At 50.2% G+C, this 17,983-nt stretch overlaps 1 protein-coding gene across 1 annotated transcript; it reads left to right on the top strand.

The window, feature by feature from the left end:
• The first annotated feature begins 11,827 nt into the window (after positions 1 to 11,827).
• Ptms (parathymosin) lies at positions 11,828 to 17,678 on the top strand. Its single transcript, XM_034512024.3, has 6 exons — positions 11,828 to 11,837; positions 13,116 to 13,852; positions 16,388 to 16,459; positions 16,665 to 16,743; positions 16,882 to 16,943; positions 17,122 to 17,678. The coding sequence occupies exons 1-6, from the start codon at positions 11,828 to 11,830 to the stop codon at positions 17,170 to 17,172; spliced, it is 1,011 nt and encodes a 336-aa protein (XP_034367915.3). The 3' UTR covers positions 17,173 to 17,678.
• Positions 17,679 to 17,983: the final 305 nt, after the last annotated feature.

Raw genomic sequence — 17,983 nt, 5'->3', positions numbered from 1 at the left:
GAACGGAAGTGACGTCACGGCGGACAGCCCTGGGGGCGGGCCACGGGAGCTCCACCTACCTGTATGGGAGGGGGCGGCGCGCGCGCGGCGGAGCCCCCGGAGGGCGGGTCTCTGGGGCCAGTGGGAGGTCTCATTAAGCTGGCTTGGGGATCTGGGGACAGGAAGAGGCTCCTGCAAAGGTGGGGGAGGGCGGAGCGGAATCGGGAGGGACCCGCCGAGCGCAGCTTGGGGGCTGGGTGTGCCGCACCTTCTTTGCCGGGGTAGGCAGGCTGTCTGGGGGCGACCGGTAGGGCGGATCCCTGCGGGGACCTTTAAACTCGCTGCAGGAGGGGCGCTTAACCAGGGGAGCTCGGGGGCCTGTCCCTCTGGAGAGACGCTCCGGCGGGCGGGGTCCTCCGAGTGACGCAGAGGAGGAGGTGACAATTTAGCTCAGGTCTAGTTCAGCCTTGGAAAAGGCCAACCCGGGAAGGGAATCCAGGTTGGGCGCTTGGCCACCAGAGGGCGCTCCCGGGCCAGGCTGGCTCTTTAGCGCTTTAGGACTCGTTGGCTTGAGCTTCTGGACCACTCGGAGACCTGTCTGTGAAGGGTTGGCCTGGGCAAAGGCGTTAGTTCTGAAGTCTGTTTGCTTTTTGTTGTCGGGTTTTTTTTGTTTGTTTGTTTTGGTTTTAGTGCTTAGGATCCAACTCAGGGCCTCGGGCATACCAAGCACATGCCCTACCACTAAGCTAAAGTCCAGTTCCTTTTCTCTATGTCTTACGTCTTTAAAACTTTCTTTGCTCTAAGCAGGTAGATAGGTCAACGGACTAAAGTTTAGAAGAATAAAGGGTGGAGAGTTAAATTAAGCAGAATCACCCAGGGGCGGAGCTAAAAAGTAAGCCCAAGAGGCCTGACTCCAAAGCCAGTGACTGGGATTTTGACATACTAATTGTCTTGCACAAAATCTGGCTGAGCTGGAGAGAAGAGCCCTCCCCTTTGGGTCAGAGGATTTGAACTGTATTGGATAGACTTTGACCCACAGAGATCCAAACTCAAAACTGTCCCAAGTTCTTTACTCTGGCCATCAGCCACATTGGGACCGTGTGGAACCTGATCTAAAGAGAAAGGTTTATTCTTCACAACTCCCTGAGGGAAAAGAGTCAGTGGTTACTCAGGAAAAGATTAGGAGCAGAGATTCTCAGTTTCTTTCGATTTGATCATTGCTAGAAGGGAAAGATAGTGCTAACAGAAGAAACAACAATATAGCTAAGGTAACCGGACAGATTGGCAAAGTGAAACCAAAAAATATAAGAAAATGTGTTTTTCATTGATATTCGATATATAAGACCTTCTTTAAATTTCTCTTGATATCCCACTGGACAATTGTCCTTTCTTCTTGCTCTAAAGAAAAGCAATTTGAGATTCCATCAAGACACCTCAGGGCTTCAGAGCCTGTTCAGTGGCTAAACATTCCTGCTGGTTGGTGGGGCCGGCCTTTAATCCCGGCACTGGGAAGCAGAGACAGGAGGATCTCTGTGAATTAGAAGCTGAACTGGGCTACATAGCTTGTCTAAAAGAAAAACAAAAGCATAAAATTAAAAACAAAACAAACAAACAAACCGCTTGCTGCTATTCCAGAGAAACCCAGTGTGGTTATGGAATTCCAGCTCCAGGGGATCTAACACCCTCTGTAGGCATCCAAGGATATGCACACACCTGGCATACTGACACACACGTATACACATAAAATAAATCTGAAAAAGGAACTTGCTCTCTTGCAGAGGACCTGATTCTAGGACCCACTTCATGACTTATAACCATAAATAAAACCTCAGTTCCAGGATATCCAATGCCTTCTTTTGGCCTCTGTAGGGATTGTATACACATAGTACTTATACACACATATAGGCAAAATTCATAGAAAATAAAAATAAATCTGTTTTTTTTGTTTTGTTTTTTGTTTTTTGTTTTTTTGTTTTTTTGTTTTTTTTTTTTTTTTTCGAGACAGGGTTTCTCTGTGTATCTCTGGGTGTCCTGGAACTCACTCTGTAGACCAGGCTGGCCTCGAACTCAGAAATCTGCCTGCCTCTGCCTCCCAAATACTGGGATTAAAGGCGTGTGCCACCACCACCCGGCATAAAAATAAATCTGATTATTTAAAAGGATTACTTTGGCCAGTGGTGGCCTTTAATCCCAGCACTCAGGAGGCAGAGGCAGGTAGATCTCTGTGAATTTGAGGCCAGTCTGCTCTTCAGAGAGACAGAGGGAGGGGGGAGGGGAGGGGGAAAGGGAGGGGGAGGGGGAGAGGGAGAAACAGAAACACCAGGATAGCCAAGGCTACATAGAAAAATTTTGTCTTGAAAAAAACAAACAAGCCGGGCAGTGGTGACACACACCTTTAATTCCAGCACTTGAGGCAGAGGCAGGTGGATTTCTGAGTTCAAGGCCAGCCTGGTCTACAGAGTGAGTTCCAGGACACCCAGAGATACACAGAGAAATCCTGTCTCTAAAAACAAAAAGCAAACAAACAAAAACAAAAAATATTACTTCAGTGAGTATTCTGCCACCTACACGTAAAGATATCCTACACAAATGTTCTTTTTTCTTTCTTTTCTTTTTCTTTTTTTTTTTTTTTTTGGTTTTTCGAGACAGGGTTTCTCTGTGTATCCCTGGCTGTCCTGGAACTCACTCTGTAGACCAGGCTGGCCTCGAACTCAGAAATCTGCCTGCCTCTGCCTCCCAAGTGCTGGGATTAAAGGCGTGTGCCACCACCGCCCGGCATGTTCTTTTTTCTTGTCTCTTTTGAAAGCAAGTCTCCCACCCCACCCCACCCTCTCTGTGACAGAGTCTCTTTAATCCCAGATGTAGCTCTGGGATTAAAGGTATATGTTACCTATGTGGCCATGAAAGCCAGTTCTACATTGCTTGGCCAATCAACAGCTATTTAGTGAGCACGTGCCCTGTGCTGGGTCTAGTGTATTAAACAGACAGACAAGGCTAAGGCAGGCCCTGCCACCTTGGGGTGTACAGTCTTAGCCTCCTTGCCTGTGAGTTGTGTTTGTTTTGACATGGGTTTTTGCTACATAGCCCAGGCTGGGACCACTTGAACTAATGGTAACTCTGTCTTAGCTTCCTGGCTACAAAGATTCCATTTGTGTGTCAACATATCTCCATGGTTCTCTTTCTATTGTTTGCTGTCCTGTCTCCTATCTTTTAGTGTCTGGAGTCCTTTCTCTTCTTTCTCTCTGTAAGAATGTCACCATGTTGTTGGATATACATCTGTAATCCCAGAGATACAGAGCAAGTCTCTATGAGAGATGCTGTCAAAAAAGGTAGCAAACAGAAAACCTTAAGGATTTTATACCATCTCATTTGATTGTTGCGTGTGTGTGTGTGTGTGTGTGTGTGTGTATGTGTGTGTGTGTGTGTGTGTACATATACCCAGGCCCTTATATGTGGTGTATATGGTAGACAATCAGTTAAGTCCACAGCCCTATTTTTTTATTTGGGACAGTCTATTGTGTAACCCAGATTGACCTGAAACTTCCTCTATTGAAGTAAATCCTGGTTGTCCTGTCTTCACTGTCCAAGTGGTGGGATTCTGGACATGTGGTGCTATATACTATCTTTTCCTAATTTTATGTCTAGTATATTCATCTGTGTACGGAGTGCTTATCTCATGAGATGCATGTGGAGGTCAGAAGACAACGTGGAGGAGTTTCTTCTCCTACCACGTGGGTTCTGGAACTCAATCTCAGGTTATCAGGCTTGGGGGCAACTGCTATTACCTGCTGAGCGTAAACTCTACATGGTTTTATCTTAAGATTTATTTATGGTGACACACATCTTTAATCTCAGCACTTGGGAGGTAGAGGCAGGAGGATCTCTCTGACTTTGAGGCCAGCCTGGTCTATGTAGTGAGTTCCAGGACAGGTGGAACAAGTGGGGCCTTGTCTAAACAAACAAACAAATCAATAATAAAAAGAAAAAAGGAATGTTTTGCTAGCATGTATGTCTGTGCCTGCCTGATGCATGCAGAAGCTGGAAGAGGGTACCACCGAGAAGGTATGGATAGTTGTAAGCCACTATCTGGAAATGAACCTGGGTCTTCTGCAAGAACAGCAAGTGGTCTCAGCCACTATGCCATCTCTCCAGAGTCTCCTTGTGATTTTAAATAAGTATATTTCCTCTCCTAGGAACGTTTACAATTTATAACTAAACTTCTTCTACTAGACATAGTTTGAAATCTAGGATGCTTGTTTATTTCTTGTAGCTCAAAAGTTCTTGAGCTGGGCTTGGGGTGTAGCCCAGCATAAGAGGTTGCCTTGGACACAGAAAACTATCTGTTGGATCCTCAACAACATAGACACACACACACGCACGGGTGGACACTGAGGGAGGTATACAAGCTCGTGTTAGTATGCCTAGTGGCATACCTGGGTAGCTCTCTAGGAAATGGAGGGGTATAATTTTACAGGCAACTAGCGGTTATGTCTGCCTGCCTTCTTTCCTCACCTCCTGCTCTTGTTCTTTTCCCTCTCCCTCTCCTCTCCCTCCCTCTCTGTCTGCCTTTGTCTCTCTCTCCTCTGTCCGATCAATGAAGGGCAGGAGTTTGTCAGTCACTGGCATTTCCCGTAGATGATGTGAGGGAGATCAGATTCTTCAAGGAATGACAGAAGCTCCAGAGGACAAGGACTGAGTGTGCCTCCTCCATGTGCTGCTCATCTGGCTGGACTCAGAGTCAGGAAATCCTTGAGAGGGTAGAGCTGGGCCAGAGAAGGGGCCCTCTTTGGATGTGAGGTCACATATCTGGAACCAGCCCAGAACGGTTGGATATTTGAACAGAGCGAGGGTGGAGCAACGTTGAAAGCAAGGAACTTACAACAGCCTGTTTGTATTTTAAATCGAAAGACCGTTTGTGCATCTCTGGGAACTTTTTTTTTTTTTTTTTTTTTTTTTTTTTTTTGAGCTTGTACAATTCAGCAGGTATGGAAATAGAAAAACCAAGGTAGGTGTGAAAATTAAAAAAAAAAAAAATCCCAAAGTCACGACTGACAGTCGTGAGATGGCGAAGCTTCACATCAGTTGATCGTGAGCCCCTGAGCACATACAAGTCAAGGATGTGGAGACAAGAAGCAAGCTCAGCTCAAGGATCTAGGGAAGGGAAGGAAAACCGAGGTCTAATTTTGCACGGAGGAAAGTACCATCAACTAAGAGAGGAAACATGGGGCGAATTTCAGTTTGCTCCTGTTTGAAACTCCATGGAGCACCAAGCCAGGGAAGAAAAGAGGCTGAATCTGTGACTCTGGCTGGACCTTAGCAAGAAAGCCAGTGCTGGACCTGGAAGTTGCCAGTGTTCCAGTTACGTGGTTGGTGGGTGGGACTTCAGCAGACCTCTGTGACGAGCAGTTAAGGGGGACTGCAGCAGACAGCCCATAAGAGTCACCTGGAAGACCCATCAACATGCACTGATGCTTGCTCGTGATTCTTTTCTAAGTCTTTAACTTGCTGGGTCAAGTACGTCCTTGTCCACTTGTCACTAGCTGCTTATTTTTTCTTTACTGGTCACCTGGATCAGCCATGGTCTGTGTGACCTGTGCCAATTGTAACACACCTGAGGTTAAGTGTACAGCAGTTGCCTGTAGGAACGCAAACAGCAGGCGGAGTTCTTCTCTGACATTCTAATTACAAATTGCTGGGTTGGCTGTGGGCAAAGAGGCAGGCTGCAGGCTGGATGAACAGCTCAGAGGCGAGGTATGCACGAAGCCCTGGGTTCAATCCCCAGAATGACCCTAAAAAAAAAGAAAGAGATCGAAAAAAGACAGAGATGGTTAAGGGGCTGGATAGATAACTCAATGGTTAAGTCCACATACTGAGCTCACAGAGAATCAAAGTCAGAAATGATTGACAACTACCTGTCACTCCAGTTCCAGATCTGTGGCCTCTGCTAACACCTGTACTATGTGCACTCATTCACATGGACACATACATAATTTAAAGATAAAATAACTATTTTTTATTTTTCTGAGTCAGGGTTTCTCTTTGTAGCCCTGTCTGTCCTGGAACTTGCTCTGTAAACCAGGCTGGTCTCCAACTCACAGGGATTTGCCTGCCTCTGCCTCTAGAGTGCTGGGATTAAAGGTATGAGTTCACCACCGATACCACTGCCTGGCTAAATAAAACATTTTTTTAAAAAAAAGAAGGTACCTAGCCAGGCAGTGGTGGTGCACGCCTTTAATCCCAGCACATGGGAGGCAGAGGCAGGCAGATTTCTGAGTTCGAGGCCAGCATAGTCTACAGAGTGAGTTCCAGGACAGCCAGGGCTACACAGAGAAACCCTGTCTCAAAACAACAACAAAAAAAAGGAGGTAGCTTAAAACAGCGATCTAAAATTGTGGTGTCCAATATGGTAGCTGCTAGCCACATATGGCTATTTAACTAGGCCTGATGGTATAACCAATATGAGCCTTGATGAATATGTACTAACTCTGACCTTCTGTGTAGGAAAATAAATAGCAAAACTTAAATAAATAAATAATACATTTTATTTCTTAGTGGAAACTAGTCAGTCCCCCCACCCTCTCTCTCTCTCTTGGGATGGGATCCCATATATGTCAGTCTGGCCTTAAACTTTGGGTTTCTGACTCTCTTTACGTCACCTCTCATTCCTACTTTTAAGCACGTTTCTGCAGTTAAGAGTGTTAAACTCAGGACTTCATACATGAGAGGCAAAACACTTAATAACATTGCCCAGCCCATGAGTTAGTCGTGCTTTTAAGTGTTAAATAGTCACATACCCATTGTACTGAGAAGAACAGATGACTGTTTCCTCTGGCTGGCAGTGTGGGTCAGTGGTAGAAGCACCCACATGGTATGCTTTATGCTGTGTGTTCCACGTGCAACACTATCAGACTGAGTGTTTGTCTTGTCTTTCATCGCAGAAAGTTCTGACACCAAGCTGGAAAGCATTTTTTTTTTTTTTTTTTTTTTTTTTTTTTTGAGACAGGGTTTCTCTGTGTAGCCCTGGCTGTCCTGGAACTCACTCTGTAGTCCAGGCTGGCCTTGAACTCAGAAATCCGCCTGCCTCTGCCTCCCAAGTGCTGGGATCAAAGGCGTGAGCCACCACCGCCCACTGCTGGGAAGCATCTTTAAGTGCTCTTTCTTATGGATTTTTCTGAAAGTCTATGAAGCCTTTTTGAAGAGTAAATATGAGGGAGAAATTGAAATGACATCAGAACGTTGGACCAGAGTCAACTATTCTGGGTGCACACGTGAAGGAAGAAAGCAGAGGGTGAGAAAAATCAACCAAGGAGTAAGGCTCGGTGGCACACGGCTCTACCCTCAGCATTCCGGAAGCTGAAGCAGAAGGATCACCGCAGACTAGAGCCTGCCTCAAAATGACAGCCAGTTTCAGGTTCTGAAGAAGTTCAACACTTCACTAGGGAGAATGTTCAGGAAAAAAAAAAAATAGAAAAACGATAACATTCTCATAGTACAAGGGCCAGCCTAACTATAATGAAATCCGCTACACACAAAGTTCAAGGACAGCCTAGGTGACATGTCAGAACCCTGCTCCAAACAATCGAAGCCAAGCTGGTGGTGTAAGTTCAACTAGCAGAGTACTTGTCTAGCATGCATGAGTCCTGGGTTCTGTATAAACATGGTCTTGGTGGCACACTCTCTAACCCCGGCACTCAGAAGGTGATGGATGAGGACCAAAAACCTGAGATCATCTTTGCTACATATACAGGTCACCCTGGATACAATAGACTGTCTCAAAACAAAACAAACGTAAAATATAAAATAAAACAGCTGGGAACGTAACTATGTTACGGTACGTCTCCCGAAGTCACGTGGTTTTAGAGTCTATTCTCAGCAAACACAGAGACAAAAACATAACTCTTATACTTCAACAACTTCAGTACACCTCTTAGTTAGCTGTAGCGACTGTAGTAATCCGTGAGAGAGACAAAGCTGAAGGCAACAGACGGGCGGTCACTGCCCTGAAGGATTATAGGTCAAGAGATCTTCACATCAAAGTACAGCCTAGGGGTTTGGGGGAGATGCCTCAGAGGGGCGGGGCTGCTCTAGGGGTTTGGGGAGGTGCCTCAGAGGGGCGGGGCTGCTATTCCAGAAGACCCGAGTTCCATTCTCAACACCCACAGGATGGCTCAAAACCACCCGAAACTCCAATCCCAAGGGCACAGGAACCCTCTCCTAGTCTCTGAAGGACTACAGGCAAGCGGTACACAGACATACATGCAGACAAAACAACCCCCACACGTAAAAATAATAGATTAAAAACGTTTTTAAAGGACAGCTTTAAAGGGATGTAATCTGATAACTCACTGATCTGTATCCTAGCAGTCAGCTGCAGAATGCTGGCATCCTGAGTGTCTGCCATCATGTCTGGTTTAAATTTAAGCCTGAGCAGAGCACGGTGGCACACTTCTTTAATCTTAGCCCTCCAGAGGCAGAGACAGGGCATCTCATCTCTGAGTCTGAGGCTACCTTGGTCTACTGGACTGCCAGGGCTACAACAGAGAAACCCTATCTCAAAACAAACAAACAAACAACCCTAAGCTTAATATAAAGGCACGATGGAAATTTAAATTTCTTCAGCTAAAATTGACATATCAAAGTAGAATTTTGATGGTGGATAAGACCAATGAAAGTAATTTTTTTTTTCGAGACAGGGTTTCTCTGTGTAGCCCTGGCTGTCCTGGAACTCACTCTGTAGACCAGGCTGGCCTCGAACTCAGAAATCCACCTGCCTCTGCCTCCCAAGTGCTGGGATTAAAGGCGTGTGCCACCACCGCCGGGAAAGTAATTTTAAATTTAAATTTTATTTTAATTCTTTTTCAACTAGATTACACTCCATGTGACTGTGTTTTGAAGGTGATTTTTTTTTTAATTTTTTTTTTTTTTTTGGTGACAGGGTCTTGCCATAGGTGGCATGGTGTTCACTAGGTAGCCCAGGCCGACCTTGCATTTGAGGTATTTCTGCTGCCTCAAACTCCAGAATATTGGGATTACAGAGATGCATTATCTTATTCTGCTTTGAGGAAGTTATTTTTCTTGTTGTTTGTATGTTGTCGGTTGAAACAGAGTCTTACATAGTCCAACCTGGCCTCACCTCCAACTTAGTATGTAGCCAAGACTAGCATGTATATATATATGTGTGTGTGTGTGTGTGTGTGTGTGTGTGTGTGTCTGTGTCTGTGTGTGTCTGTGTATGTTACAATATACAATATATAATAAATAATAATTAATATATTACATATAGTATATTAACATTGCTGCAGACAAGACTTAGCCATTCTATGAGCTGGAGTCCTGGACTGAATAAAAGGACAAAAGTGGGCAGTGGCCTGAACAGAAAAAGCTCAGTGATTAAAAGCACTTGCTGTTCTAGCAGAAGGTCCAAGTTCAAATCTCAGCATCTAAGTCCAGTGGCTCACAACTGCCAGTAAGTCCAGCTTCAGAAATCCAAGTTCTGTTCGGACCTCCAAGGGCACTTGAATATGCATGAGCGTGTGCACACTGGAACACACACACACACACAGAGGCACATGCACAGGTGGTAGTGCATGCCTTTAAACCCCACAATGGGGAGGCAGAAGCAGGAAGCAGGCCAGCAGCCTGGTCTTCATAGTGAGACTCCTTTGCCTCAAAAAAATAAAACAAACAAAAAAAAAAAACTAAAAAAAAAAAAAAAAGAGGAAGGAAGGCTCCGAAGAGATGGCTCATCTGTTAAGAGCACTGACTGTTCTTCCAGAGAACCTGGGTTTTATTCTACATGTAGGCTTACACTCTCGTTCCAAGGTTTCAGACAACCTCTTCTGGACTCCTATCGGGAACCAGGAACACAAGCAGTGCAGACACACTCACCGGCAAAACACCCAGACATAAAAAAGAAAAAGACACCACGTGCTGAGCATGGGTTTGCATTCCTCCCTCCTGCCTTTGAACTTATGAAAGCTACTGCCTCTTGCTCAGCTTACCACAACTATCTTCATCACCAGTGATAGCCGGCATCACTGTATCACAGAGAACTGGAACCAAAATAAAGCTTTCAAAAAAAAAAAAAAAAAAAAAGGGCCAAAGAGAAGGTGCTTGCCACCAAGCCTGCTGATCTGAGTTTGATTCCCTCCCAGGACCCATATGGTACAAGAAAAAAAAAAAGCATGTTCTCACTTGTGGTCTGACTTCGACTGGAGTGCACCAACACACCCAAAATAAATGTAAAAAAATACTATATATGTGTGTGTGTGTGTATTTGGCTAATTCCTAAGTGTCCATCTCTCCTCTCTCCTGACTTTGAGGTTTTTCTGTTGTTTTGTTTTTGTTTGTTTTTCCTAAGATGAAGGAAAAAAATGGGAAATACAAAAATGTGGTCACTGGGAGTGAACGAAGGATTTACTAAAAGGCTAAGGGAGATGGCCCAATTCTCAGGATTTGTGTGTCCCCGTGCCATGAGTGACAGTAGGCTCTCCTTAGCACTCAGCTGAGGTTCACATACACACTGACAACAGAACTGGAGACCTCACTAAGAAGGAGCCTGAAGCAATTAGAAGGGACACCTTGCACACTTCAGAGCAAGAATAACTTCTAGGAACTCAGGCAGACGTTTTAGCTTCCAGGGGGCTCTGGCCTTTCTCCTTCTCACCTTGTTTATCACTTTCAGAAAATGTGTAAGCACAGTTGGTTTTTTTTTTCCCCCCACTCAACTCGTGGGAAATGTCTCAATTGCATTGTAGAGGAATAGAATTCTAGGAATAGGCAGGCCTCCACAAAACCTCAAGAGTACTTCTATGGAAAGGAGCAAACACTGGATTTTGACACCACTGACCCGAGGCACAGAGGCAGACCTTAAAGGGACACCCTGGTGGGGTCTCGACATGCCATTTCTTCCAAACTCACCTCAAGTCTCCCAGCTGCTTTCTCACAAAGCAGAACTTTAGGAGACTGGTCTGTGCTCTAACCAGATAGAAAGATAATGGGTGCTTCCACCATAATCTCATCGGAGGGGATTTAGAAGCTGTGGTCCTGCCCGGTAGAAGCCCCCCCCCCCCCAGCTGTCCCTGCAGACCCCAATGTCCAAACTCTTAGATCTATGCATTCCCTTGGGCCTTGGGGCAGGATTCCCATTCTCTGCCTCGCCATCTCCCTGGAATTTTCCACTGCAGCTGCCTCCGCTCCCAGACACCCCTCCCTGGGCAAAATTCCCGGCTCCCTCCGCCTCCCCTTCCCTAATCACACCTCATTCCCACCCCCAGCCTTGAGGCCCAGCCCACAGTCCAACCCACTCCCCACGGTCCGTCCCACACCTCACTGCAACCCTGGTGGTCCCATTTAGAGACATGGGAAACTAGGCCCTTTATGAGAGGGCAAACTAGAGGGTCCCAATCTCCTTCCTAGGCCAGAGTGAAAGGACAGTGGTGGGGTTCGTCCCTCGTGGGGCGGGAGTGGGGGGAGTGGCCCTCTTCACATCCCCTTATAAGGCAGGGCAAGCAGTTAGGATCTTGGATTGGCTGATTCAAATGAGCATTCCACCTGGCAACAGGGTTTCTATTGGCTCTCAGGAAAAACAGGAGGAAGGTGGATGGAGGTTGTTGGTGGCGGTGATTGGAGGGGGGAGGGGAGTGGAGGTGACCGGAGTTGAGGGCGGTTACCAGGGCAACAGGGTAAGAGCCCAGCAGGGTGTCCGAGACAGCAGGCGGGGCTGGGAGGTGGAGTAGAAGGCAGAGAAAAAAGAAGGCGGGAGGGAGAAGAGATCAACCCAGAGGGAGCGAGATTGGGGGGGGGGGCGTGAGGGGGGGCGATAAATGAAGCAAGAGAGGGTACAGAGATGGAATACGGTGAGAGATTGCTAAAGACACCGACTCACTTAAGTCTGAGAAGCGCATTGAAAAGGGGAAATGGAAAGATCTCAGAGAAAAGGTGGACCGAATCCTGCCAGGAAAAACCAGGGTGGGGCGCCAAGATTTATGAGACCAAGAAACTGAATTTAGAGTCAGAGCAACCAGGAGATGTGTACAAGGAACCAAACGATGGTGTGTTGACACGCTCACATGCTAAATGATGATGGACGATCAACAATGGCTTCTTTTTTTTTTTTTTTTCTATTTTATTGGGGGGTGGGTGGGCGGAAAGATATCTCACTGTGTTGTCCAGGATGCTCTCAAACTAATGGCAATCCTCCTGCCTCAGCTTCCCAAGTGCTGAATAGGTCATTTGGCTAAAGGTGATGTTTTTTATTAAGGAAATAAAAAATGATTTCGAAAAGGTGAGGGGGTAATGGTGACAGATAACACACACACATACACCAAAGACAATCTTTTTTCCAAAGCCCAGCCTTCTTCTTCATCCACCTTTCAAACCTCAGATTCACAGGCTTTCTCAGAAAGGCGTCTCTTTCTGAAATCCCAGGGTTCTCAAAATGATCTAAAGATGCTGAACCTAGGGGCGAGGCGCTGAGGATTAAGAGCAATAGGGTGTGGCTGGAACCCTGTATCTGGACCCGTGTGTGAAAAAAAAAAAAAAAAAAAAAAAAAGGCCAACTGAATTGAGAAAGATTGGGGGAGAGAGCAGGAGAAGACACAGAAGAGCAACGAGAGGAAAAATGTAAAAGGACAAGAAAGAGTTGAAAATTAGCTAAGTTTATAGGGCCAGGTGACAGAGTCAGGTAAGATAACAGTGCTGTCTGGGAAAAAGTAGATTGAGATACCAGAGATGTAGATGGTTGTAAGGAAGGGGTCTCTCGGTCTATATGAATGAAGAGAGGTGAAGAGAAACAGAAGGACCACGCAATTAAGTGAGGTGAGACAGGCAAGAAGAGGGAAGAATAAAGAGCCAGAGGGCCCCTCACATCCCAGGACACAGACGGGAAGGAACCTGCCAAGGACCACAAATGTCAAGTCCAGCCGAGAAGGCCCAGGCTGTCCTTTGTACTCTTTCCTCAAGGCCACCTAGAGAAGGCGGACAAGAGCGAGAAATGGAAGTGGCTCGGCAGCCTTCTTCCTCTTCTTTCAGCTTTTGGTTTCTCCAATACCTGCCCAGCCTCTACATCTGCTCCCCTCCCAACCACCCTCCCCCCCCCCCCCCGCCCTCTAGCAAAATCTCAGGGCTTTGAGGAGGTCAGCAGGAGTCTGGCCACCTCTCTAGTCCGCCCCCAGGAGCCAGACTCCAGCTCGCAGGCAGTAGGCTGGCATTTGGAGCGGAGTCTCCCCGCAGGAACCCCACCCCTTCCCACCTCCTCGCCCCCCTCCGCTCTCTCCGGAGCCGTCAGTCTCTCCATTCCCCCTCCCGGTCTCGTCCTTCCTCCCGTCCCGCTCGCTCTCCCGCCCTTCGCTTTCATCCTCCTATCCCCACCTCTCCAACCTCCTCTTTCATCCCCCTCCCCTCTCCTCTCCTCCCCGCTCCCGCCTGCCCCACCCCTGGGAAGCCCCTCCCGTCGGGCAGCGCCGCCTTAAAAGCGGGTTCCCTTCCCGGGGGCGGCAGCGGCTGGTCGGCGGCAGCTCTGCTGGTGCGGGGGCGGCGAGCAAGACCGAGCGACCGCGACCGGAGCGCGCCGGCCACCGCCCGCATCATCCTCCCGCCCGCCCTCCGGACGGCCGCAGCCCTGCGGGTCTCCGCTCGGGACCCACCCCCGCCCCACCCCGCGCGCCTCTGCCGCCTCTTGCAGCGAGCCAGCTTGCCGAGCGGCCGTCGCTGCCGCTGCCGCCGCCGCCACCGCGCCAAGTTCCGGCCGCGGCTACTCTCCGCCGTCCAGGGCTCCTCCGCCTCGGCCCCGGGACCCCGGCTCCCCGCCAGCCCCGGCCCCGGCACCATGTCGGAGAAGAGCGTGGAGGCAGCGGCCGAGCTGAGCGCCAAGGTACGGGCAGGGGCGGCGGCGGCCCGGCACCCGGGCGGCCCCGGGATCCGCACGATCCTTCGCGCCCGGTCGCCCCCGACGGCCCCGAGCGGCCCTGGCGCCCGGTCCCCGCGGACCCCGCTGCGCCCTCCCCCCGCTCGGAGCTCGGCGCTGCCTACCCCGCTCGGCGCCGCCGGCGCCCTCTAGCGGCCCAGCGCGCCGTGGCTCGGGCCTCGCCGCCCGGCTTGCGCCCGGCCCCGCCATCCCCACCCCTCTCGTGCCCCGCCGCGCCCGTTTCGGCCCGGTCCGCCCTCCCGTCGGAGAACGGCGCCTCTCGCTTCCCGGGCCCTATGTCCGAGCCGTGGCTCAAGGTCTCTTTCCACTATGACCTCACCTTTCCTCTGCTAAGCGGGTTGGGATCCTCAAGTGTAAACAGGACTCTCCCGGGAGGCTACTCCTCGGCTCCTCCCCTCGCCGCCCGACCGTCTGTCTTCGTCCCCGGAGGGCTGCGCCTCTCCTGCACCCCATCTTTTTTTTCCCCATTCTTATTTGTTCTTCCTCTACTACCGACTTCCAATTTTCTCGTTATCGCCTCCCCTTATGTCGAATTTCTAAAAATCAGAAAGGTGGAGAGACTAGCCTTCGAAAAAGCCCAAGCTCAGCATCGCCTGACCATACGTCAAGCTGCCTTTGGTCTCAGCAGCTGCCTCTCCCGGCCTCATCACTTTGCCCTTGTCTCTCTTTCAGCCTTCCTCTAATTTCCCTAGGGAAACTGCGGAGTGTCGCTTAGGGAAATTAATGCGGCCAGGCTTGGGGGCTGGGAGCCCAGTCTTTTTATGGGGTGGGGGGCGGCGCAGTATAGTTCTCGAGGTCCAAGTGGAAGGGGGGGGAGCTAATAGAATGAAAGGCAGTGGGAGAGGGGACATGTGAGATCTGGTAAGGTGTGCCTGTGTGGCCCTCGGGTGGGTTGTGCGGTGGCATGTGACTTCACTGAGTAGGCGTCTTTGTATGTCTGAGATCCAGCGAGTGTGTGGGACTGCCCGTGTCAGTTACATGTGTGCATGTGGAGACAGACTGGGATGTCTTGGAGGCACGGTGCTGCTTTGTGAGTACCGAGTGGCTACACTGTGCTTCTGTGAGAGTGTGCCAGAATGCCCAAACATTGGGCCATGTGTCTCCAGAGTGTGTGGGCGCTCCCCTGAAGATGTGTGAGTTGGTGTTAGCCTGGGTGAGCTTCTGTGCCCCTGTAGAGGCCAGAGAGCTGTTTAGTAGCTGGGGGCAGGTCACATACTCTCCTGGAAAAGAGATCATGGAAGGACAGTGACCAGGACAGGACCCAGGAGGAGAGGGGCCAACCCTGTGGACTTTGGTCTCTGGTATTCTCCCTCCCTTCCCCTCACCCCTCCATCAACCCCAATAGGAAACTCAGGCCAGGGTCTGGCTCTGGCTACGCTGACTTAGTCCCTGCCTGCCCCGGAGTGTAAGAGAAAGCCTACCTGGTAGTACAAGTGCCAGACCCCCACCATGTGACACAAGTGACGACAAATCAGAATGAGGAAACCTGTCTGGTGTGAGAGGGTCAAGTGTTTTGTGCTCTTCCTTAAGGGAGAGGGAGTGGAGTGTCCCCAGGCCAGTCATTTGGCATCAAGTCCCTCTTCTACCTCAGTCTTGTTCTAGAAAGGACACATCCTCCTGGGGTGATCTACTTACGAAAACTCCGACCCACTTGGGATCATGTGCACAAGAGTTGCATACTAACATTAGATACGACTGAAGGAGAAGGTGGCCCCTGCCAGGAGTAGAATCTGCATGGAGTGGGAAGGCTGGTGTGTCCAGAGGGGCTTACCCACTGTCAGAATAGAATAGGACTTCAAGCACCTGCTGGGATTTTGGAGTGAAGGGGACAGCCTGGTGGGAGGGGCTCTGGGCAGGTAACTCCCACCTTGGGGGGGGGCACACTTGTTGTGCTTTCTCCTTCCTCTTCCCTCAGGGAAGGCTGAGACTGGTTAGATTGGGGCTAGAAGCCGATGCGGGGGTGCTCTCCATATCCCTGTGCGGTTAGGCCAAGTAGGAACAGGAGGATTAGGGAGACACAACAGGGAAACAAAGACCTTAGAAGCTGAAGGGGAAGCTGGGAGGGATGCCCAGGAGAGAGAGTACTTAGGCAAAGGCCCCTGAGGTAGACAAAAGGCAGAGCGGGGGCAAGCAGAGAGGGTGAGGGGGTGGGGCATCCAGCCTGCCAGCAGATGGGGGATTTGCTTTGTGGAGCTCAACTCTTAAGCCAGGCAGGGGAGGTTTGTTTGGAAGAACTTGATGGGGTGGGAGCCCCGGCTACTCTGGCCACTTCTCATCACTTGCCCACTCCCCTTGGGTCCAGGGGACAAAAGTCTGTGATATCAGCCAATTATGGCCCAAATCTAAGGCCCCTGAAGACTCCTGTTATGGCTCAATCTGTGACCACCTTCACTTACCACCTTTGACCTAGCTGCAGAGTTGGAGGAACCTGAGGGCTGTCTGTCATCCCTGCTGAGAGAAAGGTGACCTTCTGTCTTGCAGGACCTGAAGGAAAAGAAGGACAAGGTGGAGGAGAAGGCCGGCCGGAAAGAACGGAAGAAAGAAGCAGTGGAGGTGTGAAGGCAGTGGGCGGGAGATGGCCTCGCTTTGCCCACACATTCTTCCTCCCCTCTTACTTGGCGGGAGGGGGGGGGCTGGGGTCCTGCGTTCTCTCCACCTCATTCCTTCCCTACCCCGAGGCTCCTAAGCCCCTTTATTTCCCAGTGAGTGGCAGCACAGCCAGCTTGACATCCATCACTCCTTGTCTTGGTCCCCGCAGGAGGAGGAGAATGGAGCTGAGGAGGAGGAAGAAGAAACTGCTGAGGATGGAGAGGATGATGATGAAGGGGATGAAGAAGGTAGAGATGAGCAGGGAAGGCTGGGCTGCAAAGACTCCGGAAGGAAGCGGTTGAGGACTGGAAGCTGGGATGGGGGGCGGGGAGGCCTGTGCCCAGAGCCACCCAACCTTCCCCAGTGACTCCTTTCTGGTTCCTCAGATGAGGAGGAAGAGGAGGAGGAGGATGAAGGCCCCGTGCGGAAGAGAACTGCTGAAGAGGAGGTTGGAGCTGGGTTGGAGGCTGAGGGGCTGTCAGGAACATAGCAGGGGGCTGGGTGGCCTTTGGCTTTGGACTCAGGTCCTTGTGGGTGGCATGGACAGGCAGGGACTGGAGCAGGGCCAGCAGGAACAGGGGGAGGCCTCCTTTGTATAGCTACTTTAACTCTTATCCTCTCCACAGGATGAAGCGGATCCCAAGAGGCAGAAGACAGAAAACGGGGCGTCGGCATGAACCCCTGCCCGTGGGCTTGGGGATGGGAGGCCCCTCAGGTCCTGGAGGTGGGGCAGGAACACACACATCCAGCCCCGCTTCTCCTGGCTCCCTGCTCTGGTCCTGCCCCAGAGCTGTGACCCTTGTGCTTTGACCCAGCCTCTCATTTCCATCTCCAGACACTGCCCCTTCACCCTCACTGCCACCGGTCCAGCTCCCGACCCGCCTCGTCCGAGCTCCCCGAGCTCCCCAGCCGGCCCTCACTCGCCCTAGCATTCCTCGTTCTTTCCTGCCTTCCCTCACCATCCCATCTGTTCCAGACCTTGCGAAGATTCTCCTTCCCCTCTGCACCCCGAGCCTCTCAGCCTGCCCTTCTCTCTCCTGCCTGACCCCTGGGTCTCCCTCAGATTCCTTCTTCTCAGACAGCGCCAGGCCGGGGTGGGGCTGGGGTTGGGGCTAAGCCCCGAAGCTGCCCCCTCCCCTTTTTGTATAATTTAATAAAGAAACGGTCGCGCTTCTGTTTTTAACCGGTCTTCTGCTTTCCCATAGTCCAGTCAGTGCATGAAAGGGTGTAGAGGGCGTGGCTGACCTCATACCCAGATTATAGAAGACATGGCCTGTCCTCCGAGTGGGAGCTCAAGGTCTTCCGCTGGGGGCTGACATACGTCCTGTTTTTGGGTTCCTGGGGGATGTTTCTCCTCAGCAATGCACACTATCACACTAACTCATGTAAGATCTAGACACTGCTGAGCCCAGTGGAAAGCTACCAGCTCCACTGTGCTGAGCCAGGCAGCTAGAAACAGGAAGTCCTGCCCCCAAGGTGGAAGAGGCT

Source organism: Arvicanthis niloticus, chromosome 9 (genome assembly GCF_011762505.2).
Source record: "Arvicanthis niloticus isolate mArvNil1 chromosome 9, mArvNil1.pat.X, whole genome shotgun sequence".
Lineage (NCBI taxonomy): Eukaryota > Metazoa > Chordata > Mammalia > Rodentia > Muridae > Arvicanthis > Arvicanthis niloticus.
The sequence above is the reverse complement of the archived record's forward strand: the minus strand, read 5'-3'. Positions and strand labels throughout refer to the sequence as shown.